The 25,385-nt window shown below is 38.2% G+C and overlaps 3 protein-coding genes across 3 annotated transcripts; 2 read left to right on the top strand and 1 right to left on the bottom strand.

The window, feature by feature from the left end:
- The first annotated feature begins 777 nt into the window (after positions 1-777).
- Positions 778-15,746, top strand: LOC133858456 (uncharacterized). Its single transcript, XM_062293928.1, has 19 exons — positions 778-1,268; positions 1,522-1,570; positions 2,994-3,431; positions 4,452-4,810; positions 4,885-5,085; positions 5,170-5,361; positions 5,563-5,637; positions 5,717-5,783; positions 5,900-7,034; positions 7,115-7,171; positions 8,885-8,959; positions 9,111-9,138; positions 9,478-9,539; positions 11,095-11,143; positions 11,404-11,744; positions 13,270-13,522; positions 13,600-14,373; positions 14,882-15,128; positions 15,294-15,746. Exons 1-19 carry the CDS (start codon positions 906-908, stop codon positions 15,731-15,733), a joined length of 5,205 nt encoding a protein of 1,734 aa, XP_062149912.1. The 5' UTR covers positions 778-905; the 3' UTR covers positions 15,734-15,746.
- Positions 15,747-16,031: 285 nt separating this feature from the next.
- Positions 16,032-16,685, top strand: LOC133866066 (uncharacterized). Its single transcript, XM_062302633.1, has one exon. It carries the CDS (start codon positions 16,032-16,034, stop codon positions 16,683-16,685), a length of 654 nt encoding a protein of 217 aa, XP_062158617.1.
- Positions 16,686-18,109: 1,424 nt separating this feature from the next.
- Positions 18,110-23,690, bottom strand: LOC133866057 (inorganic phosphate transporter 2-1, chloroplastic). The gene is made up of 3 exons (XM_062302625.1): positions 22,733-23,690; positions 19,562-19,753; positions 18,110-19,105 (listed from the first exon to the last, which is right to left on the bottom strand). Exons 1-3 carry the CDS (start codon positions 23,498-23,500, stop codon positions 18,281-18,283), a joined length of 1,785 nt encoding a protein of 594 aa, XP_062158609.1. The 5' UTR covers positions 23,501-23,690; the 3' UTR covers positions 18,110-18,280.
- Between the last annotated feature and the right edge of the window lie 1,695 nt (positions 23,691-25,385).

The raw sequence follows: 25,385 nt of genomic DNA, 5'->3' as shown, positions 1-25,385 counted from the left end.
ATTTTTTTTTTGATTAAAAAATTATAAAAAGGGTGATGGGGGACGGTTTGTTGTCCCTCACAAATCATTTTCCCGGTTTAAGACTTAAAGCCCACAAAAATTTCACCACTTTGACGAGCCTGAGGGAGCCTTTTCTCTTCATTTTAACGTTTTGACTAGCCAAAATAGCATTTTAGCATGCTGTGAATACCTTAGGGGGGGAATGAGATTCTTTTTTAGTTCAGATTTTATTTTGTTATATTTATCAATAAATATGATATAATATTATTTAGAAGTTTTAGATGGCATAGCAATGCATGCACTATTAAATATAGGGATAATTGCACCGTTGGTCCCTGTGGTATGTCATAATTATTTTTTACTTCCTATAGTTTAAAAAGTTCATGAGAGGTCCTTGTGGTTAGCAAAATTACAAATCGATCCCTACAGTCAAATTCCGTTAAAAATTTTAACAGATTCCCTCAAATTTTTAACGGAATTTGACTGTAGGGATCGATTTGTAATTATTGTTAACCACAAGGACCTCCTATGAACTTTTTAAACTATAAGGAGTGACAAATAATTATGGCATACAACAGGAACCAACGGTGCAATTATCCCTTAAATATATAAAATATAATATAATTTAGAACATAAAATATTAAGTTCCACCGGAGATAGTCTCTTATTAAGACGGCCCAGAACAAAAAAGATGCAAGGCCCAAGATAGGAATACTCTAATTCCAAACGCTAGGCCTGGCCTAGCTAAAATCCTATTTTCCTTTGGCATTCCTTTGTTCGTTCATTCACGAATCATTCCCATTCATTCATACCCTGCGGTAGCTCCTGCAAAGTGCAAACCCTTCTCGGCCATCCCCCAATAACAAAAAGAAAAACAGCAGACAAGAGAAATAAACCACATCCACATGGACGCGTATCAACAGGCTCAGCGTTACATGAGACCACCACTGACGCCGCCCACGTTGGATCCCCACCACCAATTCCACCACTATCAGCAGCAGCAGCCACCGCCGCCGTGGTTCTCAAACCAATATCAGTACCCCCAGTCCCAGTCCCAGTCCCCTTCCCCGTCCCCTCCTCCGCCGCAGTGGGCTCCACCTCCACCTGGCTCCTCTTATCCTCCACCCCCTAACCCTTATGCTGCACACCCTCCCCTCCACCACCACTCCCAGTTCCCTCCCCCCCCTCGCCCCCACGTGCCTCCTCCCCCTCCCCCTCCCCCTCCCCACCATTCCCAGCTTCCCCAGTCTTATCCCCAGGCCAATCAGGTAAGTTGATCTCTGTGTGTGTGTGTGTATCTTATTCGGCCTTTTGGTTTAATTTCAATCTTGCCCTTCTCGATTGTCTAGGATTTTACTTTAACTTACCAGTTTATTCTAAGTGTTAAGGGTTTCGGTTTTGGGTCAATGATTGTTATCCATTTCTAGGCTCTCTCATGTTGGTAGATTTGTTTGTTCCTTTAATCGGATCGTAATAGAGAGCTATTGACTATAATTTAATGCGTGGTGTTCCTTTTTGTAGGAATGGGGCACTTCGAATTGGGCTCCCCACCAGGCTTGGAATTATCCCGGTAAGCTGTTGTGTATAAGTTGTTTCTTCGTTCTTGTTTCTCACGTTTTGCTTACTCTTTCATGTTTTTTATTCGATTTGCAACTTAGGAAGATGCTCGATTTGCTGTCAAATTAGGCATTTTGATTAACTTTGCTATTGAATCGTCTCAACTCTGAATCTGGACTGATGTGGCGGTGCCTTGGATGGGAATTTTAGTAATTCTGCTTTGAAATGAAACTGAGAAGCTTTTAAGATGAGGATTGGTCACGAGTGATTATGATGTATATATGACGTTTGACTGCTAAATTGGTCTCTTTAATTTTGTTGATCTGTGTGGGTTTTAAATTTGTAATTGTCACATAGGAACCATCGATTGAAATATAATGTGTTGCCCATTTGTTTTTTTCATAGTTTAAAGTGTATGTTATGCATTTAAAGTGTTGATGGTCAGCATGTGTACTGCGCCGGTGTTATCAAGATTTCTAGGCCCCCTTATTACTGTAATTTGGATCACATGCCCTGATCTGAGGTGGTTTTCCAGTCTTGATCCTTGAATAGTTGATTAAAACTTTATTTCTTTAGCTCTATAGAGCTAATGGTTTCTGGACTAATTGGCATCTCCATCAATAAACAAGGGGGTGGAGGGTGAGGTCACTGTTTCAATCTCAAGGTGGGTGTGAGTTGTTTTTACCCATTAAAAAAATTTGTTTAGTTCTAGAGAATGTTCATAACTTCTCCAATGGTATATGATTATGTCCAATGCTTGTAACACCATAGTATGTGTTATTATGTGCACATGTACGCATATTCCCAACACACTAGAAGTGATATAATTGAGTTGTAAATTGAACTGTCACCGAAGATGGTGATCCAGCTTAGCCTACCCCTAGCTTAATGTATACTAGGAGATGCACACAGACTTATGTGTCTACTATATGGTGTTGTAGGTTATACAAAGTGGGAGGCTGTTCGGATGTGAATGGGGGGACTAGGGTCTATGAACTCAAGAGGTGGCCGGTGTTGTACAGATAATCTTTTGTTAGTATGATTCTCACTGCTTTTGTCTTGGCCATATGAACATAGGGCAATATAATTTTTTTTTTCTTGATTACACTTTGCCCCAAATCCTTATCAGTGAGGATGTAGAAAACAGTAATCTAAGAGGTGTGTATTTTAAATTGGTGATGGTCATCATGCATAGGTACTCATAGTTCTTATTTATTTAAAAAAAAAAAAAAAGATTTGCTAATCACAGTAAGACATAGTTTCTCTGACCTGCAAATTGTTAGAATTGTTTTGTGCAAAGGATATCTAGTACTGCTGCTTATTGTTTGGTGGTGAGCCACATTTTTATCTTTTGATATTTTTATCATCTTGACTCAGCATCCCCTTCTGTGTGTCAAAGACATTTGGTTTAACTTTTCTTAACTTTTTAATGACAGCCCATAATAATGAAGAAGACTGGGCTGCCAGGGCTAGAGCTTGGGCAGATGCTAAAACTGCAATGGAAAATCAACATACACAGTCTCAGTTTACACCGGTTGGCAGGCTGGAAGACCAAGGTCATTATTATGATCAGTATCCGCAGTCCGTTGATGCTCATTACCCGGATATTCAAGATCAGTCTCTTCCTGCATCAAGCTACCAACAGTTTCCAGTTTCAGGCACACCTCTGCAACGGCCACCGGTAGTTCATCCCCAGGAGACTTCATCCGTATGCTCTGAACCATCTTCTTATGTTCCGGATGCGCATCTAACTTACAATGTTAGAGATGGGACATTTTTTGGAGATTCAAGTGCTGTATTTCATCAAGGAAATATACTCGCAAGTTCATCTGTTCATCAGCAGGAGGTACCTTCTAGTTATTCTTCTGTTACAGGTAATAATTCACTTAGCATATTGAGTTTGCATGTGAAACTTGTGTTGAAGAACTGCTGCTTTGGAACTTTTTGACTTTCAAACCCCTGATCTGCTTGTATATTAAATTTAATTGGAATCTACTCTCCTTTTTCTTTTTTTTGGTGGGGTGGGGGTGGGGGGGGGAACGGATGTTGTTTCTCCTGCTGTAATTGCTTCCCCCACCCCACCCCCAATTTAATGTTGTTATTGGAAAGTGGTTCTCGAGCAGATTGCATTAATTTTTTGAACTTTCTCTGCGTGCTCTCTTCTATACATGCAGTTTTACATTGGTAATCCTTGTAGAATAATTTGTACAAATGGTATCAAGCGATCAAGTTGCACTGTAATGTATCGCATGACATACTCTTCTGCAGGTCTAGGTTCCTCATGGTGATTCCTTTTTGTAAATAGAATTTGATAATGTGAAAGCTTCAGTTAACGACAAGAATTGAATTTGTTGGTTGACATTATATTAGAACTTCAAAGTTGTGAAGCCTGATCTTTGAGCTTCTGAAAGATTTGACAATGTGTGATCTAGTTATGTGACAGTTACGAACAGGACAGAAATATGGTGCATTAATTTTGTCCTTTGAAGGCAGAAACAGAAAATTTCTGTGCTGGATGCATGGAAAAATGTTAATGGTTTATAGATATTGTAAAGACGTCTAGCCTTCTTTAATAATTAGTTTTATGTTTCCACTTTAATCACAGCTTCTGCTGTAATTAAGATCAGAAGCAGTATAAGGTTGTATTGGTCCAGATGAGAGATTTTCTTTAGAGGATGGTTATATCACTCGTCTTGCGAGCACATGAATATCTGAATTCTTAAAAAGGAAGGATTTGTCTGCATACCCTTAAGTATGGGATTCTTGATAGCCTTCTGAACTTTATAACCCCCCCCCCCCCCCCCCCCCCCCCCCTTCTTTTCATCTCTCCCCAATGTGCACGCGCACACACATTTTTTCTTTGTTTGCTGTTTGACTAATCACTTAATTAACAGGTAAAGAAGATACTGCAGATCACAATGAACAGTCATACAAACTGTTGCCTCTGTCAAATTCCTCAGCTCAGGAGGGACAGCACCATATGCAACCATCGCTTCCTGCGGCCTTCACATATGGCAAACAGTCAGCTGATTCCACAACCAATCTTGCTGATATGCCTTTAGATTTTGCACCTGGCTTTAATCGTAATCACGATTCACATATGCAATCCAGTTATGCTCATCATGATTCAGTCGGACCTGGAAGAGGCATTGACCCCGTTGCAGCAGTGCACTCAATAAATAATTGGACTCCCTCTGTTGCACCTGGTTTGGTTTATCCTTCAATTTCTTCTGATATTTCATCAGGGGCACAGGTCTTGATTCTGGCTCCCTCAGTTCTTCAATTATAGAGCCTTCATACAAATATGCTGACATTTGTTTCGTTTAGCAGCACGATCCTTCCATGGCCATACATTCTCCTGTTCCTGGACATGCTGCACCACCATTTGGAAGGTTTCCTGGACCAGGCCAGGCCACAATTCCATCTGGTGGTGCACCTTTTGCTCTTGGTGCAGGAACTACACTTCATCCTACTGTAGCCTTCTCTGGCGATTATGGAATTTCTCTTGCTTCTGAACGCCCTAAAAAGGTTTTTTTTTGTCTGTCTTAATACTTAAACAGTGACGTAACCTTTTTTGAATTTCATCTTTGGAATTTTTTAATTTTTTTCCAGGCTTCGGTGCCTAATTGGCTTAAAGAGGAAATAAAGAAAGCAGTCATTACAAGTTCTTCTGTAGACTATCCCAAGGAGGAAACACAATCCATTGAGGATGAAGGTATCGATAAATCTTTCGGGAAGGCTGATCAGGCAGATAACAAAAGCATTGATTCTTCTAGGTCAACAGAAGAAGAGGATGATGATGAGGTGCTATTTTTTTACCTGTTTTACCCTGTCATATAAAAAGTTGATTCAGTTTACTGGTTTTTCCCCTCTGGTGAAGTTTTCTTTCCATAACATGAGAAGTTCTTTTGTTTATTTGTTTCATGATTTGTTTTCTTCAAATATAGTTATCGGCTGCACTTCATTTCTGTTGTTATTGATCTGCCATATTTTTGTTCTCTGTAGGATTATGTTGAAGCAGCTAGAACTGCAGCAGTCAACCAGGAAATAAAACGTGTGCTAACTGAAGTTCTTTTAAAGGTTACAACTGCTGAACAGTGATTGTTATCTTATTTAATTTCTTTCTGCTGTAGTTAAACATTTTATGTTTTTTTATTAGGTTACTGATGAGCTGTTTGATGAAATTGCAACTAAAGTTCTCAGTGAAGATGATCTAACCGTTGAGGGTAATTATATCATGAACTCTCACTTTTCATATTAGTTTCTGTATATTTGGGTGCTAGTTCTGATGTTTTCAACATAATAAAATTTATAACTATGGTTTCTCTTTTTGTTGCCACAGTTGACCAGAAGACCGTCGCTTCCAATCATAAGGAATTACCATCATCTCGCCCAGCAGTTCCAGCTCCTAAGGCATCTGCAAAAGTTCTAATTCCCACCCTGGCAAAGGATTCTGACACTAAAAGTGACAGTGAAAAATCTAGTTCAAGCTCCCCAGGAGATATTTTAGGTCTTGCAAATTATGCTTCTGATGATGATAATGGAGATGATGAAATCCGGAGCTCCAGTCTGCCAAATTCCAATCAGCAGTTGAGCATTAAAAAGCTTTCAGAAGATACACATGATGCAGCTGAGAATGGAATCTCCAAAGTAGAACTTCAAAAGGACAGTAGAAGTCAGAAAAATATGGAGAGTGGCATGGGCAAAACCAGTTCAATTGAATCCAAAAACAATAACGGTGCTACTATTAGTGAGTTGAATGATAATAGGGTGGATAGGGATCTGGGCCATGCATATTCTTCCAAGTTGGTCTCTGAAGATAGTAATGATGGAATTACTGTTAGTGGAAAAATACTAGATGGAACCAGTGCCTCTAGATCAAAGAACAATGTTGGACTAATGGAATCTGAACTGCCTGGAGAGTATGTCACTGTCAAGAAAACATCAAGCAATGATCCTCAACGTAGTGAAACCAGAATGAAGTTAGATAAAAATGATCGACATGAAAGTAAAAAGAGTTCTGGGAAAGACTTTGTTAGGGAGGGAGACAGTAATAAGACATGGGCAGATGATAATGGAGATGAGAAACGTAGGAGACGAGATGAAAGGCATCCGAGAAAGGAAAAAGGAGATGATTCGAATGGGTCAAAGGACAGAATGAAAGAGCAAAGTTTTGAGCCTAGGGTAAAAGAAAAGCAATCTGAGTCAAGAAAAAGTTCTGACCATCTTGATGTCAAGGAAGACAGAAAAGAAACAGAGAGACTCCATAGAGCTAGGACTAAAGAAGATCCCAGCAGAAAACGAGAACACAGAAAGGATGAGGAGGAAGATACATCAAGACATAAAATCGCAAGCGAGTCAAGCAGGCACAAAAAAAGACGCTCTTCTTCCATTAGCAGTAAGGGTAGAAATAGCAAAGACACCTCAGTTAGTCATGCCAATGATTCAAGTGATGAAGCCTCAGATGATTCTAAAAGGTTAACCATTAAAATCTTTTGGCTCTGCTCTGTTCTTCCAGTTATACTATGTGGTCCTTATATATGGTTGGATACTGCAGGAAACTGCAATCAAGGAAACATAACTCATCACCATCACCTGTCAGGTCTAGGAGAAGGTACCCATTTATCAAAATCTCTTACTTTTATTCGGGTCCAGGTTGTCAAATGTCAAGGGGATGTTTGAATGATCCTATGAATATCAAATTGAGCCAGTCTATCATAAATGGCATTTAAGGAAAAAAAAACATGATTGTATGACTTGGAGATATTATCAGTCACCTAGTAAATTAAAAATAAGGCACGAGTAGGTTGATTAATTGGTATCTGGAACAAAATATGCAGTGTTCTAGTTCAACTTCCATGTAATGTTTTAAGTTCCCAGTATGGTACTTAATTTATGCGTTAATTTGTCTTTTGATACTGCTGATAATTATTCCTTTATGGTTTTCAAATGTGGATTGAACTGTTTATAGTATGCAGTCAATTACGATATATGGTAGGTGAAGGCATCTTAATAATGTGACTTGTCAAGCTTGCAATTCTGATTTTGAATTGGGTGACCCTGTTATGTCAGAAGTCTGTACATTTAATCATTTATTAGCGGTTCTACAAATTCACTTTCAGTAAAGATTTATTTTATGTATTCCATAATAAGGGAACGAATCATTAATTTATGGTATCAACCATATTTCTGTGGAGACAGCTAGCGGTGCAATCTTGCTGAGAGATACATAATAATGAAAACAAAATTGTCGAGTGTTTCAGTTTTTTTTCTTCTATGCTTTGGTTGTGAGATTTGTGAGGTTTGCACAATGAGACTCGCTTTATGCCTAGTTTCAGGGAACACACTAAGTTGCAGCATTAACCCTTATATTTTCCAGGTTTCTAATGCTTATACTTGTTGCTTGCCTGAATTATTCTTTGAACTTAAAATTATTAAATAGTTAAAATGATTAATTGGTTCTACTATGAATATTAAATTTGCTAATTGACCATTTTCTTGCATCTTCCGTAAATTGGAATTAAGACCTAGTTCAGTTAAGTTGACCATTTTCTTACATATTTGCTACTTACTGTATAAATGATTGTCAAATCTCTCTCTCCCGTACAGATTCTCCTTTACTGCCTCCCTCTTTAGTTTTATCTGGCTGCAAACAATACTGTGACCAATGCCCTTCTGTTTATCTGTGAACACACATTAATCCTGAAATTCTAATTACAGCTACATAACAGGTTTTACCTCACGATTATAGTGGAGACCCATTTTTTCCTGAATTTGGATTGTTTCTCTAATTTGTTATTGATATTGTTCTCAGTACTACTGATTATGATTTTATCTTTTTACTGCACTCTTTTATTTAGAAATTTTATGACAGATTAGTGATACAGCCTGGTGTGGACAAACAATGTATCTGCAGTTGAGTAATTTTACTCTGGTGCATCCGGCTAATGCTTAGTGTTTATTCTGTCTACTAGGTTACCATTAGAATAATGGACACTTTCATGCGAATACAATTATTAGTAAATGTAAAAGATGGATTCTCTGGTGAAATTCTTTTCTTGTTTTCGTTTTGATTGATAGGCCAACAAATCGTCGATGAGTGGATATGCAGTTCTTATTGAGGATTTAGCAATATACACTGATTTTTTGGTTGATACCTGCTGGTGTTTTAATTATATTATTCAAATCTTATATGGGTAGAAGCAGAAAATTTTATGCTAGCAGGCAGCTTCTTATCAAGTTTGACTATGTAAAAGGTTGAGCGTTTCTCCTGAATTACGTTTTTATTTAACTCACGAAATAGTATGATGGATGTTTTCATTTCTAGACAAATTTCGCGGTCCCCACATAGCAAGCATTCTCAGCGCAAGCATTCTCCCTACTCTTCTCTTGATACCATTAGGTATGTTCTCTGAAATTAAGATTGTGCAAATGTTTTTGTGACATACACCCCCATCATCATTACAATAAGCAACTCAGGTTAAAGTGTCAGGCTTTTGAATTTTCACTCTGGACATTGTCTAGTCTATTTATTCTACCAATTTAAAATGCAGGGGAAGAAGGTCAAGATCCAGATCACCTGTGCGGCGGCACAGATAATTGGAGGGAAGGATCCTGTCAGATTATGGGCGTTCAAATGGAAGTATTTGGTTAAATGTTTTACATCTGATTTGCCTGAAGCTCTAGTTTCACTTATAAATCTGGTGCATAGTCATGGGGCTTGATTGCTCTGGACATCGATGTTGGTGTATGTCGAGGGGAGTTAATTGGGTCTTGTAATATTTAGTTGGAAGGATAGTTGCCTGCAAAATACATTTTGACTTGTTGTTAATGATGTATCAAGGTAGGCAGATGTTGTATTTTAATCTCTTAGCTCCCCCACTTCTGGAGAGATTTGTATTACAGTTTTTTTGGCCTCAGGATTGCACATTTTCAAGGGGTATCCTCTATAACTCTATCTACAGCTTGAAAGGCATTTCGAGGTGTGTTCTGGTTTCTGATATTTTCCATTCTTATTTTGATTAATTAGGTTGAGTGTTTTAAATTCTGAGACTACCCAATAGAAGGAAAGATAAGCGTTTGCCTGTAGTGATTGACCAGTTTTATTCTTAAAAAAAATCAAATGCAAGAACCAAACATCGCCAGCAAGAGTTGCGTATTAGGGAATGGAATAGGAGAACATCAAGGGTTTAGTTTGTGGTCATTTGGTTGAAACGACTTGCAGCATAGTTTTTTATTCTTCTAAAAAACGACCTGAATCTTTTTGGAGAAACAACTTGTGACTTGTGAGCAGAGATATGGCGAAAACGACTTTTTATAAGAGCTGTAGTTCGCTCGACTGTGGCAAAGATAAACTCGTGGGAAGTTGTAGCAAGATGTTATGTTCACCTCTGGCCCAGATTTTTTGGGCTAACGCCTTGTATTAGAGATTTGTTCTCTCATGACCTGTAGTAGCATGAGACGTCATTTAAACCCAAAATCTCATGCAACTATCTGCCCCTTGTTTTTGTGGAATCAAATGGGTTGATATCACACGACTCTCATTATTCACGACCGTTTACCATTACAACTAATAGGTAGAAAAAGAAACACAAAAGGAGATGGTAAAATGAAAGGAGATGGTAAAATGCTTTAATTGATGTCTAAGCTTTTTATGTAGGCACGGGCATGGCCGCTCAGAGGGAGGAGAGAAAGAGAGTGGTTTATTGCGTAAGTTTTCTTTTCAATGCCTGCAGATGCCACGTCTCAGGAATACCTTTTTAGTGATCAAGGCTTCTTTTTTTTTTTTCACACCGTTGGATCGCTTGAAGGCATTTCATCTAGATTTTGAAGAAACGCATAAAAGCCCAAGTTTAATGACTGTTCAATGAGCATCCTGCCCTATGCACTTGCCATCTGACTGTTGACTTGACAACAATGACAAGTGTACAGTACAGTTTGTATCGTCAGAGAAGAAAGCTGTCCTCCAAATGCTTGCCAAACCGAGCCTCTATTGTACCCAAAAAAAAATAAAAAAAAGAAGAAGAAGAAGAAGAAGAAGAAGAGAGAGAGGTAACTTTCGTTATGCCCTTAGCTACGAGGTGCTTAGGAAAATATATATATATATATTTGCAACCTATAAGTTCAATGGATATTTTGCGGTGAAAGATTAAATTTTACAAATTTAATGATATATATATGTTAATGCATGATAAATATGTTACCTTGTTATTTAAAAATTTTAAATAATGTAACATCCTTTACACTGTTAAATGAAATAAAACAAAATTTTAGCTGTAAAATAGTTTATCTCCGCTCTACTTGAAATTGGAGAGATCTTATTGGAGATGTAACACAACTTCATGGACGAAACGACCTGGAAAAGAGAAGTAACTCCCACCAACTCTGGGGTACACATGTTTTCTGGATGAAACGACTTGCAGTAAACGGTCTTTTACCTATCTTCAATCTTCAATTCCCAGTCCGTTGACGCGGCTGGATTATTCAAATACGAAAAATAAGGTTTTTCAATGGAAACTGACGTGTCCACGATGACAGGCCTCACATGGCTCATGGTCTTCCCGTCCTGGGGGTGCTGATAGTAGTGGTAAAGTTTGTTACTTGTGCAACTTGTTTCTTTCAGTTAAAGTTTCACTGACCCAGCACGCAGCACGCTGTTCATAAATAAACAAAAAAAACAAACCCATCACCAACTTCATTCCATTCTTTCTCAACAACACAACAATGAAGGTCCTCTCTGTTTTCACTTCTTTCTGCCTTCCTGTTATCTTACTCTTTGTTTGTATTTTTCTTTGTCCGTTTTTGATTCATGTGGATTGTTGCTAAGCAACTTGTTTTGGTTCACAGGCATTTCAAGGTGGGCTATGGTCAATTTGGCTGTATGGGTTTGTGTTAATTTGTTTCTCTCTCTATGCTACTCAGAGGTTGCCTTCCCTCAGGGATCAGATCAACGTGCCCAAACTTAATTACAGAGCTCTTGGCGATCCGGGCAATCCGAGAATTACCATATTCTCAGCGCCTAGCCCATTTAATGGCTCTGCTGGGGATAGGCAGAGTCTAGCCGTTCGGTCATGGCTTGCCCTGTCCCCGCAAATCACCGTTGTTCTCTTTAGCCAAGACCCTTCTGTTGTTTCTTTTGCAGATGCTTTCGGTTCGCGGGTTTTGGTTGAGCCTAACATTGATTTCACGTAAGTAAATAACTTAGTCGTTAATTTCTCATTTCTTATTTGGTATATTGAGGGGTGCTGGGGAACAATTAGATGAGTTTATATATTGGTGTAGTTATCTCTAGTTGCTGATTGGGAACAGTTTTATGTGATCGTTCTTGTCATATAAGTTTCTTGAAGTGAATTCCTGGTTTTCAATTGACGTAATAGAATAAGGTTTCGTTGGTGAATCTAGAAGTTGATATTATGTATATCAGAAAATTCTAGATGAAGAGAATCCAAGTTTTCTCCAATTGCAGGTAAAAGGCATTGGGCATGTCGAGCCACAGAGTCTGCTGTGGTTGCTTTAGGTTGTTTCTAAGGTTTCATCAAAGACAAACCAGGCACTGCATTAATCGGAGGTGCGAAATATGTGTGATAGCATTTAAAAATATTTCTCTTTTGCGGTTTAAGAAGTTTGATGGCCAATTCAGCATTAGATTCTACATACAAACATGTAGAGTGGCACTGTAAGCTAAGTAGCCTAAGTCCATGTGCGGTTGTGGGTCCTGTGGGAGATTGATTCTTTCTTTGAGAATCTAGTTCTGCTCAAAACGCTGAAGGGTTTTTACTTTTTTTCATTGAATCTTGAATGGTATTACATACATGAATGCTTTTTAGACGAAGAGATAATGGTGGTATAGGCTGCAAAGGCTATAGTATATATATATATAAGGATTTACTGGTGTATCTTCATATCTATGGCTTGCAAAGGTCCTGTTTGGAAGTGTTCAGGAAGGTATATAATGTGCAGGGTTTTGTAAGGATAAAAACATACGGGTTACATAAGAAACCTCCAGTGGAAGTTAGTAAGAAGATGCAGGTAGCATTTTTAGAGGGGACTAAATGCATTTTGTTAATTATTTTGGTATTACTAGAGACTTAAAAGCCTAAAATCCGGTTGGTGTTCAAATTCTACTGCAGAATGAGTTTCTTGTATTATTCTAAACCAAAAGTCTTTCGTTGTCATGCCATGAGAAATGTGAAAACCATGTTTTATTCCACAATGCTGACATGATAGTCTCAACCAACTCTTGGATTAAATAAAATAAAATTCCAAGGGTTGGTTAAGGCTACCATATCGGCATTGTGGGATAAAAATGTAGTCTCTATCATTACTCGTTATTCCATCCACATCCAAGATCTTTTTCCTTCCGTTTTTATAGGAAAGATCTGTGATTGACTAACATTTGTGGGATTTGTGGTATGTAGCATTACTCTTTTTCAAATATACGATACATCCTTTAACAAGCAATATATTCTGTGAGCAAGTCTACTAGGCATGTGAACCGAAAGTCAAGGTGTATATATTATAAATCTCATAGAAGATCAAGAGCAGCATCTATGAGATCCACTTTGCTTAAGTATGAAAGAAGCTATGAGAACATCTGATGATAAAGTTATTGGCTATTATTTTTGTACTCTTGCAAGTTGGTGAACTGTTTCTTGTCCAAGTTAGAAGGGAAACATTAATCCATTGCGTTCTGATCTGTCTGTACGTATATAGGTTTCTTGGTACTCCATTCTTCCATTCCATGATAGCAAGATCACGTTCATTGGCCTCGGACGTCTTTGTTCTTATCGATCCTGAGACCATTCTTCTGCTTGACTTCATTTCCACCCTAAACTACGCTTACGAACTTGACCATGATTGGCTCCTTGTTTCTTCTTCACGAAATATTTCCCACTTCCCGTTCTACTTGGAAGAGGATGGGAAACATTGGCGACACGGGGATGGCAAATGGGTGAGGACCCAGGAGGTACAAAAGAATCTGTTCCAGATTGAAAGTTGATGGGCCATGTGAGAATACTCCATTTAACTCTTCTGTTCCTTCAGTTGCAGGAGATACTTTCTCAAAGTTGGCGGTGGAGTCGTTGTGAGGGGAGAATGCTTATGGCATGGAACAGCGGGGATTTGCCCTTACATACTGGAGTTCTTCCTCCTTTCTTGTATGGGAAGGGGATCCACAACAATTGGGTCATTAACGAGGCCATGTCATCTGAATTCAGGTTTGTGTTTGATGCTAGTTGGACCATCTCAAGTTTCAATCTAAATGATCAGGAGCATTGGTCTAATGGAATAGTTGGAGATTCCAGAGTTTCAGATATAGAAAAGAGAAGCTGGGAGTATGTTGGCAATTCCCATATTGGGAAACTGTATGGATCATTGTTTTATCGTGAAGCTAATTATTCTAGCCTAGTAAAACTTTTGAAGTGTGACGGACAATATATTTTCATCAACACAACTGAAAACATTGTCTATCCGTATGGATACCAGAGTGCACTCAGCTTAAGGAAGAAAAAGATCTTACATCCCTGGAGGCAAAGGAGGATCATGGCTTGTGTTGATGACATTAAATCACTGGACAGAATACTAGATTGTTCTCTGAAGGATCATATGAAGTTCTCAGAACCATTAGATTTTTCATTCTCCTTGGAGTCACTCCTTCCTTTAATTGCAGACAAGAATAAGACAGTTGTGCTTGCAGTTGCTGGATATAGTTACAAGGACATGCTAATGAGTTGGGTATGTAGATTACGCCGCCTCCAGATTAAAAATTTTATGATTTGTGCTCTTGACCAGGAAACCTATTGGTTCTCTGTCTTGCAGGTATTTATGCTTCACCGCTGTTCTTTTATTTTATTTCTCTTTTTCATTTTAATCAACTTTCTTGGTCATTCTCAGTTACATAAAACACGTGGCCATGTACGTGCATGCGCACATACAATAAAATAAGGATTTTGGCATATGCTTCAAGCAGAGCAGAGTATAAGTCCAGGAAAATTTGTGGACTCTTACCAACCCTCTTCTTGATATTTAACATCTTGAAGCTTGTGTATTGTGGACTGATCTCCATATTTCAGCATATTGTTTGAATCTGATGCTTGTTATTATTGTGAAAGTTGTTCTAACTTGTAGTGCTGTGTCCTGACCTCTTAAAACCAATTTCTCTCTTTTGTTGGGTGGGTGGATTGGCATTAAGGCCCATCAGTAGCTGAGTTGTTGTGCCTTGTGTCCTCTCATCCCCTCAGCAGATTGCCCCTAAGGTCAAATTGGATTTGTGTATTGCACCCAACTGTGCAAAATCTAAATTCAAAAAGTTTGTATTTGCTGGTAGGGCCTGCCAGTTTTCAATGATCCATTAGCTCGAAGTAACATCAGCTTCAATGACTGCCACTTCGGAACAAAATGCTTTCAGAGGGTCACCAAAGTAAAGTCCAGAATGGTTTTGAAGATACTGAAGCTTGGTTACAATGTATTGCTAAGTGATGTGGATGTTTATTGGTTTGAAAATCCATTGCCATTGCTTTACTCCTTTGGCCCTGCTGTCCTCGTGGCACAGTCTGATGAATACAAGAAGACAGGTGCATTCTCCAAGCATCTCAAACTTCAAATAATTACCCCTTTTCTGACTGGTAAAAAATACAGAATACAGATTTTCTAAGGAGGAAAATGACAATTGATTGGATTATTTGAAACCTTAAAATAAAATTTGAGTACTTACCCACTAACGTACTGCATGTACTCAGGACCAATAAACATGCCTAGGCGCTTAAACTCTGGTTTTTACTTTGCTCATTCTGATGATTCAACAATTGCTGCTATGGAGAAGGTGGTAAAGCATGCAGCAACTTCAGGCCTATCTGAGCAGCCAAGCTTCTATGACACGTTATGTGGGGAAGATGGATCCAATCGTGTGGGCGATAATAGATGCGTGGAACCTGAGACGAATCTGACCATTCATTTCTTGGACAGAAACCTCTTCCCAAACGGCGCTTACCTAGACCTGTGGCAGAAGAAAAATGTTAAAGCTGCCTGCTTGAAGAAGGGTTGTCTCGTTCTCCACAACAATTGGATTAGTGGGAGACTGAAGAAACTGGAACGTCAGGTATTGTCAGGCTTATGGGACTACGATTCTAGTACAAGGATGTGCCTACAAAGTTACAAAGCTGGCACAAGTTCAAACTGACAAGCTATTTTTAAGGCCCAGTTGTTGCTTATATCATCCTTTATTCAAGGCTCGCTTTGTTTTTCACTTCCAAGAAGAGAGAAGATTTTCCAAGAAGACACAAGATGAAGCCGTTCCTTCTCCCATGTTTATGCTTGGCTAAGCCTTGGTTTCATCACTGTCTTCTATTTGAAAATATTAAATTAGAGGAGCCGGCCATGAAAGACAAAAAGAATTTCCAATGTAATGCCACCATTTCCTGCCGGCTGATTATAATGAGGAAGCTATTGGAATATTAGACAATATTTGATTGCTGGCTATGCTGAAGATGGGTGTTTTTCAGTCGCTGGGGCTCGGCCGGTGCATCAACAGAGAATCTAGAAGGAAGAAAGACTTGGGAGGAGCTTCCAATGACAGTGAACCTAGAAGAAAGAAAGAACTGGGAGGAGCTTCCATATCATTGGACACGAGCTTACAATTATCAAGAGATATATCTGTGAGGATAGTTCATGCAGGTGGGCGGGAGGAACTGTACCAAAATGCAGTTCCTGCATCTCAGGTGATGGAAAAGTATCCTGGGATGTATGTTGCGCGGTCAGAAGTTTTCAAAAATCCACACGAGTCCCTATTATGTCCAGAAGAAGATCTCTTGCCTGGTCAGAAATACTATATAATCCCATCCACTACTGCACAGAAATTGAAGCGTAGACACCCAGAGAAGTCCAAAGGCGAAGAAGAAAAGTGGGATTGGAACTTCACCATCGATGCTGGTCGAGAAAGTATGGAGGACTCTATTTGTCATGCAAGCGACTTTTTTGCCTCTAAGGCAAGGTGGTCAAGAGACTCAAGATGTTCACCAAGAAAATGTGTTAAAGGAAAAAAGCCTTTTAGACCTCCCCTCCCAAAGGCAAAATCATGCAGAGGATTAGGGTGGGAACCCAGCCTAACTTCTGTACAGGAGCTCTCTCCGTGACTTGGTTCTACTTGGTTCCTCATAAAGATATGTTGGGTGCATAAGTACTCTGATAGGAAAAGTTTCTCCCAATTATGAATTGAATGTTCACTATTTTGTCAGTATCCCAAAATCTACTGGAGCTCTGTTCTTCATTTAGAGGACTTATCTGCAAAATACTTGAACTACTTCCAATAACTTGTGACTGTCATTTGTCAAATTGTTTCAGTATCCCAAAATCTTGACTGGATACTTGACACCTATTTTTGGTTTCTGTTTCTTCTTCTTTTTTCTCCCGATCTTTTAAATATCATGCAAACTACCATTGCTCTTTGTCAAATTGTTTCAGTTTTATGGTTTCGGAATTGAATGTATTGAGTGGCCAATTGAAGGAAAAGTCTGCGTTAGTCCCAATACCAGTACCTTATTCGTAGTACTCAACTTTTTCTGGATTCTACTGGTGCAGTTTAAAGAAGATTACCAACATTCACTCTGGTCTTTTCTCTCTTTTTCAGAGATTTTTTTTTTAATATAAGAAAGCAAAGAAAAGCCAGAGTGGAGGGGTTCTCTCCACTGATCTAGCCAAATGGACAAGCACAAGAGGGAGGATATGGGAATGCTTTCTGAAAAGGATAGGGAGGCAGCACATTTTGTCACATTGTGGGTGCAAAAGTTTCACTTCTTTGAACTTTTCTAACCTCTCAGGATGAGGAGGCAGGGATGGAGCTGAGGATACCAAAAATAATGACCTTTCCCTGTATTCGGATCACAAGGGGTGCCTATTTTTCAGTTTGAGTTATGAGATGTATTCACTTCAACTTGCTCCCACGGTCTTCAACAAGAAGAATAAAGAATCACAAACTTCAGCTCTAATAGTGGGGGCCATTCAAGCCCATCGGCTTTTTTTCTAAGTGTAATAGAACATGAATTAACTTGCTGTCGAAACATTGCTACTATCCCTGATGACAACATAATTGTTCCACAAAGTGCCATGCTACTTCCAAAACCTTGTAGACTCGTAGTACCATATAGGACTTTGTCGTAAGTAACTGCACGAGTTAAAGAATAAACCTTCCAAAACATTCATGTTAATAGGAATGAACTAGGAGCCTTGTAAGGTAAGATGATGCCATCGTTTTCTCTCAATATCAATCAATACAGAACACAGAAGCCCAAAAAAAAGAAAAAAGTAAAAGAAAAAACACCTATAATCTTTCCTATCTGATGCTATAGGGCATTCCTCGCTAGATTGATTACACATCATATTCCTTGCTAAACATATTCTTTTTAGCTGTGATTGGTTGCTTTCACTTTGATATCTAATTAATCGACGGATCTTGGTACAGGAAAACATGATTTGCACATCCCAATGGGAATTCATATGTAAAAGTCATGAACAGATAGATCACAGTTTAGAAGAAAGAAGGGCTTTTGAACAGATTAACTAAGAAAGCCAAAGTTGTTTACTCAATTCCATATGGTGACTTCCACTCGGAGGAAATCACATTAGCTCAGACAAGGATAATATTCCACCAATCAGATTCGTGAAAAAAGTGTTGGTAATTGTAAATAATTGCATACATAAGCTGTTCATGACTTTGATCCTTTGAATGTACTCACAAAATAGGAGACAAAAGCTTGGTTAAGATCCATGTATAGAAAACAGAAAGGATAGCACCAACTGGAATTGTCACAGCCCAAGAAACCACAATCTCCCTCACTGTTTCTGCTCTAACACTGTTAAGTCCTCTTGCGAACCCCACCCCCATGACTGCACCCACCAGAGTATGGGTTGCTGAGATGGGAAGTCCCAGCTTCGATGCAAATAGAACGACAGAGGCTGCAGCAAACTCAGCTGCAAATCCTCTTGTTGGTGTGAGTTCTGTTATCTTCTTCCCAATTGTTGCTATTACTCTATACCCCCACATCATAAGCCCTGCAACAATTCCAAATCCTCCCCAGGCGAGAACATCAATTGGAATAACAATATCAGTTCCACAGGCACCTCTTTGAAGTATAGATAATGCAGCAGCCAAAGGACCTATTGCATTAGAGACATCATTTCCTCCATGGGCAAATGACATGAAGCAGGCTGAGAGGATCTGCATGTACCCAAATACCCCATAAACTATTTCCAGCTGGGTACCCTTTGGACCCGCTATATCAGTGAGAAATCCAATATTTTTGGTGGGGATGGTTCCCTCTTTTGGCTGTGCTTGTGATGTAGTTGGTTTAAGAAGGAGATGACCCAGCTGTTTTCGGATAATTCTGTTTACAAGGAACGCCCCAGCAGTTCCGAAGGCTAGAGCCTGAGCCAGAGCCAAAGGAAAGCTCTTGCTAAGAGGAAAGGCTGCAAAAGAGATTCCGGTTACACCAACAAACACAGCAATTGGTGCAGCTGTAGCTGCAGCTTGTCCCGGATTTGGAGCACTGTACACAAACTGGGAAAGAAAGTAGAGTCGTAAGAACTGTGCATCTCATCATTCCGTCAAATAACTCGGGCTATGGAGAAAGCTAGTAATTGCCTAGGTTCTGTTTATGATCAAGAAGTAACTTTCGTCAGTTATTATACTGTAATGAAAAGCTTTACATATAAGGAGCTAGCAGAAGGCACAAGCAGTCACCCGACCAAGCTTATGGCTTATGATTTGTTTGGGGAGTCGATGAATACAAAGTTTCATTGTGCATCTTGACAGCTTCCCATTAATCATAATATTCAAGCCTTTCTTATATTTATTATAGATTTCTGGAAAAATTAGCTCCACACAATGTCTAAAATGACAAAAGGTTCCAAAGTCAGTTTTTCCAACAAGCAGGTAAATTCATAAGTCAAGATAAACCCATAGAAGATGTAAGGCAGTGAGCTTGCTTCTAAGTCTAAGAGTGTGAGAAAATACCCTACGGATGCATTTGTAGACAAGAAATGACACCAGTGCGCCCATTAATGGTGAGATCACCCATGAAGAAGCTACCCTGGCCAGTGAACTCCAGAAGACGGCACCTGATCCTCCATAGATAAGTCCAAATCCAACCATTGATCCCACTATACAATGTGTGGTAGAGACAGGCCAACCATAATATGACGAAACCTGCATATATAACACAAGATAGATCATTATAAAAGAAGAACTTGAGAATGTAGCATATAATCATATTAGGAAAACGAGTACATTCAAAGTCAAGTATAAAAAGTCAGATTTAGGATATTCCAAGATGCCTGTGAAAGCAAATGCATCTAGGAAAAAATTTTCTCATTCTTAAGTCTGAGTTGATAGGTGAATAATGCTGACACATACACGTTTTAGAAATTATTTTCGAATCATACCACTCCCCAAGCAAACATATTCTTGAAGAATTTTATGTATGTTAGGAAGTAAGGACCATACTGACTAGATAATTGGATCCTAGAAGCTGTTGCAGTTTCAAGAACTATTAAACATTTTTATTTTTGAATTGAATATTCTACCTCCTTTGCTACCAATAAATTCCAAATACTTATCAAAAAAAAAAAAATATTCCAAATCAACTATCGGAAGGGGCTATGTAGAAAGAAAATACATATTTTAATCAAGAATTTCTAGAATGTAAATCCAATGTCCAAGTGAGATATCATACAACTGCCAGTATTGGATGTGCAAATACAAGCCTCCCACGCTCATAAAGTTCAAATAAATTTTCCAAATGTTAGTTAAAGAGAATCTCAGGGAAATATTTTTTTCCCCCATTTTTTAAAGATGACATACATGCTGCTTTGGGGAAGTCAATCCTATATACAAGGCATATTAATATGGTGGCTTGCAAGGACTCAATCATATATATATATAAAATCCAAGTTTCAACTTAGAATTGGTATAGAATTATGGCACGTGGCATGAACCCATAATTTTTAAACATTAAACCATTCTTTTAAGTAAAAAAATCGGTGAATTTTAAAGGTTGAACCGGTTTTGTCATGATTTTAATAAATTTATTATGCTTTAATGAAAAGATCATAGGTGTGAAACTTCATGAGGCCAAAATAAGGACGTTTTCACATTATAACATTAAGTGTCATTATAGCCGTATTAAGGGTTGAGATTTTTTTAAAAAAATTATAATTAAAAACATCATATCATATATGTATATAAACGCCGAGTTCCAACTTAGAATTGACATAGAATTATGGCACGTAGCGTGAACCCATAATTTTTAGACACTGAACCCTTTTTTTAAGTAAAAAAATCGGAGAATTTAAAAGGTTGAACCGGTTTTGTCATGATTTTAATAAATTTATTATGCTTTAATGAAAAGATCATGGGTGTGAAACCAAAATAAAGACTTTTTTTTTTTCGTATTATAGCATTAAGTGTCATTATAACTGCATTAAGTGGTGAGATTTTTTTTAAAAAAAAATTATAATTAAAAACATCATATCATATATGTATATACACGCCAAGTGTCAACTTAGAATTGGCATAGAATTATGACACATGGTATGAACCTATAATTTTTAAACACTGAATAGTTCTTTTAAGTAAAAAAATGAGTAAATTTTAAAGGTTGAATCGGTTTTGTCATGATTTTAATAAATTTATTATACTTTAATGAAAATTATAATTAAAAACATCATATCGTATCATATATATATATATATATATATATATATATATATATATATATATATATATAAGCCGAGTTTCAACTTGGAATTGGCATAGAATTTTAACACATGGCGTGAAACCATAATTTTTAAATATTGGACCGGTCTTCTAATTAAAAAAACAGGTGAATTTTAGAGGTTGAACCGATTTTGTCATGATTTTAATATATTTATTGCTGAATTCCAACTTATAATTGGCACAGAATTATGACACGTAGCATGAACCCATAAATTTTAAACATTGAACCAGTCTTTTAAGTATAAAAGAATCCCGCGCATAGCACGGGTTATGAGCTAGTGAAATATAAAATCCTAGTTGCCTATGGAACTATGAATGGGGAGACATCCTGCTAAGAAAGACAAGCTTTATGATCTAGTATTTGTTTAGTTCATACATAGAGAACCTGTTCTTCATTGTTTCTTCCATCTTCTTTAGATGTAAATATCGAGGAATTTCCTCTCTTGATTTTGATATTAGCTCCACCTTTGTCTCGTATGGGTGATTAGTTCCATAAGTTAAAGAACAAAACAAATGGCCTAAGACACAACTAACCAACCAAAATCCGTAACAGCATCTAATATGATATTGTGAACAATAACAATCAGGGAAGTAAAATGAACAACATACTGAAATGATATAGCATGACCGCAGAAGTGCAAAGATTTAAATGATTTTGACAGAAAATTTTGTTGAAATAAATTGTTTGTTAACCAAATTTCTTATTTGGCCCAAAGTTTCACACAATAAGAAGAAACAGTACTGAAGTGATCTAGGTGGGGAGCAAGGAAGAAAATTAAGTCACTCATAATACCCGAGCATTGATTCCACAATCATAGAAAGGAATATCTTTCCAAGTTTTTGAGATCAAACAAACTACACATGTAACGACCCAGATAAAAACGCTAGCCAGATTTGCACTATCACTCCAAAAGGACTAGTCAATTTGAAGCTTTCCCTAGAATCACTTTATAAAGTTCAGTTTCAACTAGTAACTAGGTAATGTGGGACTTAGCATTTATCTATGTCTTATAAACTACTCACTCTATGTGAGTTATTTATCTCTTCCCAATATGAGACCGGGGTGTTACAAACACATGTAGACTAACAATTGTTAGTAAGCTCATACGTCTTTTCTCTTTTGAACTTCAAAATCTTTATAGCAAGGAATTAAAGTATACTGACTGGGCCAAATTCTTTAATCAGTTAGCTAGAAAAGCTTAGGAATCAAATGTTGTATGGATAGCCCTGTTCGCATTGCATGCGTTTGGTTAATAATGGCCTGTATTATCACACAAACACAAAGTAATTCACATCCAACACACAACCTTCTCCTCTGAATTGTCACATTGCACAAATTGAACAAACATAAGGATTCTAAAACTAAAACAGAATGAAATAAATTTCAAAGAGAGAAACCATAATATGTACCTGCAACCAAGTACCAGCAGCAGCCAAAGAAGAGAGCAATCCAGTGAAGAGCAGCATATCCTTTCCCTGAAACACATTAGCAACAAGAATTCCCTTCTGCATTGTACTCGTCACATGGGTGCCAATCAACAACGCCCCGGAGAATTCCAACACCGCAGCAGTCAACACGGCCTGCCGGAGCGACAATGCGCCCGAACCCACCGAGGTCCCCATGGCATTAGCCACGTCATTGGCTCCTATATTCCAAGCCATGTAAAACCCAGATAGCAGAGTTGCATAAGACAACAGCTTGGTCTTCAAGGATAAGCCCTGTCCCAAAGACTTCATGAAGAATGGAAAAATGAGAGCCACAAGCGCTATGCATAGAGCAATAGCAGAAGCAGTGCTCGAAGATATGTGGAAGGCCTGAGCAATTCCAGGCAAGTCGCCTTCGTCGCCCTTAGCTTTCGCAGCTTCATGACGATGCTCGTTAAATTTAATTTCTTCTTTCTGTTCTTCTTCGCCTTCAGCTTCAGCAAAAGACGATATGGTCGCAAAAGGGTGTGTAAATTCAGAGTCTTTTAGCCTCAAGGTAGGGAAAAAAGAAAACTTTGGTGCTAGTATTTGCTGCTTGAGAAGCAAAGTCTCTCTCTTGGGGAGTTGGGCTTCCCGGGAAAAGAAAGAACAGCGATGCTTGGGGAGGTAGAGGTCGGTGTTATGCAGAAAGAATGCTTGAGGTGAAGGAGTATTAGTATTTCTGGTTGAAGATAAGCAATAAGAGGAAGTCATGTCTAAGAGAAACAGAACAAAAAGAGGGAAGTGGAAGAGTAGAGAGTGGAATATGGAAGGTATTATTCAGGTAGATTCTTGGCCATGGAGTTTGGTGGAGTAGGAGGAGAAGAGGGAGTAGATGGTGGAGGAGGAATGGAGGAGTGTGCATTTTGAAATTGGACTTGTTGTTCCTTTTTCTCTTTTGTGGGTGGAATGGGAGGTCAGAGACTGGATTTGGCTGCTTCTTCATCGACTGAAACGAGTGGTGGTCATATTTCTTATGGGCCTCTTCACCGCCTCTATATCCACAAGTCTTTTATTATTCATAATAATAATAATAATAATTGCCTTGACAAAAATTGAAAATCAGATGCAATTAGGTACCCAATCCAGTTGAGAAAAAGATTGCTTACCCGTAGTGACCTGGCTAGGTACACGCGTCAAAGCCTAGTTGATTGGGAAAGGGGAATAAAAGGTTGGAATCTTGCCATTGGATGCAACTAACCATACGGTTTGGTGGAGTATAAACGGAAGTGAGTGGACTGTGGACTGTGGACTAGTCAAAAGTTCTTCTATTGGGATCTTCGGCAAAAAAGGTTTCTCAGAATCTCTCGTAATTCATGCTTACGCTTCTTCTTCTTTTTTTTTTTTCTTTTTTTTCTTTTATCTTTTTATCTTTATCTTTTTCTTTTTTTTTTTTATTTAAAAAATACGGTTATACCAGTTTACTTATAGCTGAACAGTACCTTGAAATATGATGACCCACATATAGTAGTAGTGTAGCCGAGCATAAAGGCCCAACCAAGATTTTCATATTAACCCGTGTCCCATCCCCAGTGCCATTGTAAGAATGGAGCTTTGAAATGCGGGTTATGATCGAGTGGCTAACCCGCAAGCGAGAGGTGGCATCTAGTAGGATTCAAACCTGAGATCAAAAGGGAGAAATGTCCTACCGTCCCAAGCTCTGACTAACTGAGCCACCCCTTGGGGTTATGCTTTTTTTTTCTTTCTTTCTTTCTTCTTTTGGTTCTTACTAATACTACATGTAAACTAAGCCAAGTGACGGTTAGGTTGATTGAGTTTTGCTTATCATATAATTAGGTTAACTGAGTGTTGGCTTATCATGTAGCATTAATGGATTAGGGTGTCGAGCTCTATGTTTGGATTCAGCTTTGCTGAATCACATAGACGTTTGGAGTTATGTTCGAACTCGGCTTATCGGGTCAAGGCAATGGTCCTCAGCTGAGCACCAATCGAGTACTCGGCTCTGCTCAGTTTAGCTTGTCGAAACTAATAAGATTTTTTTATGGTTGCGTGATTAAAGGAAGAAAATCTAAGTTTTTCAATAAGAGAAAAGAAAGAGGTGAGAATGCAAGGGAAAGAAGATGAAGGATTTTGGACGAAAACTCCCATCATTTCAACCCAGTGCATTTAATTTTCAAATTCTCACCATTTCAAGAGGATTCATCTAATGGTATACTAGTTTGGCAAAATCTATTCATCAATGCAAATAGAAGGACAGTGGTAGGGTTGATGCAAAGGAAATAATTGTTCTTTTTTCATTTTCTCTCCCTAAACGATGCAGTTTTCATGACAGGCATACAATATTATTGGCCTTGTTTGGTAAGGGAGTGTGAGTTGAGGGTAGTAGTAAGAAGTGATAGATATGATATAAAGTAAAAAGAAATTGTATGGGAAAGTGAAAAGATTTTGTATTGTAGAGAATTTTTTTATTTAAATAGTAATAAAAAATTATTGATGTGATATAAAGTTATAATGTTTTAAAGTTGATTGTTTTTTAAAAAAGTAAACAGAGGGAGGAAGAATTTTCTCTCCCTTGTGATAGGCTGATAACATTGTGTTTTAGATGTAATTAGCTCCAAATGGGCCGAGCTCCGAGCCC

Source organism: Alnus glutinosa, chromosome 1 (genome assembly GCF_958979055.1).
Source record: "Alnus glutinosa chromosome 1, dhAlnGlut1.1, whole genome shotgun sequence".
Classification (NCBI taxonomy): Eukaryota; Viridiplantae; Streptophyta; class Magnoliopsida; order Fagales; family Betulaceae; genus Alnus; species Alnus glutinosa.
Note: the sequence above shows the minus strand (reverse complement) of the source record. Positions and strands in the feature narration are given on the sequence as shown.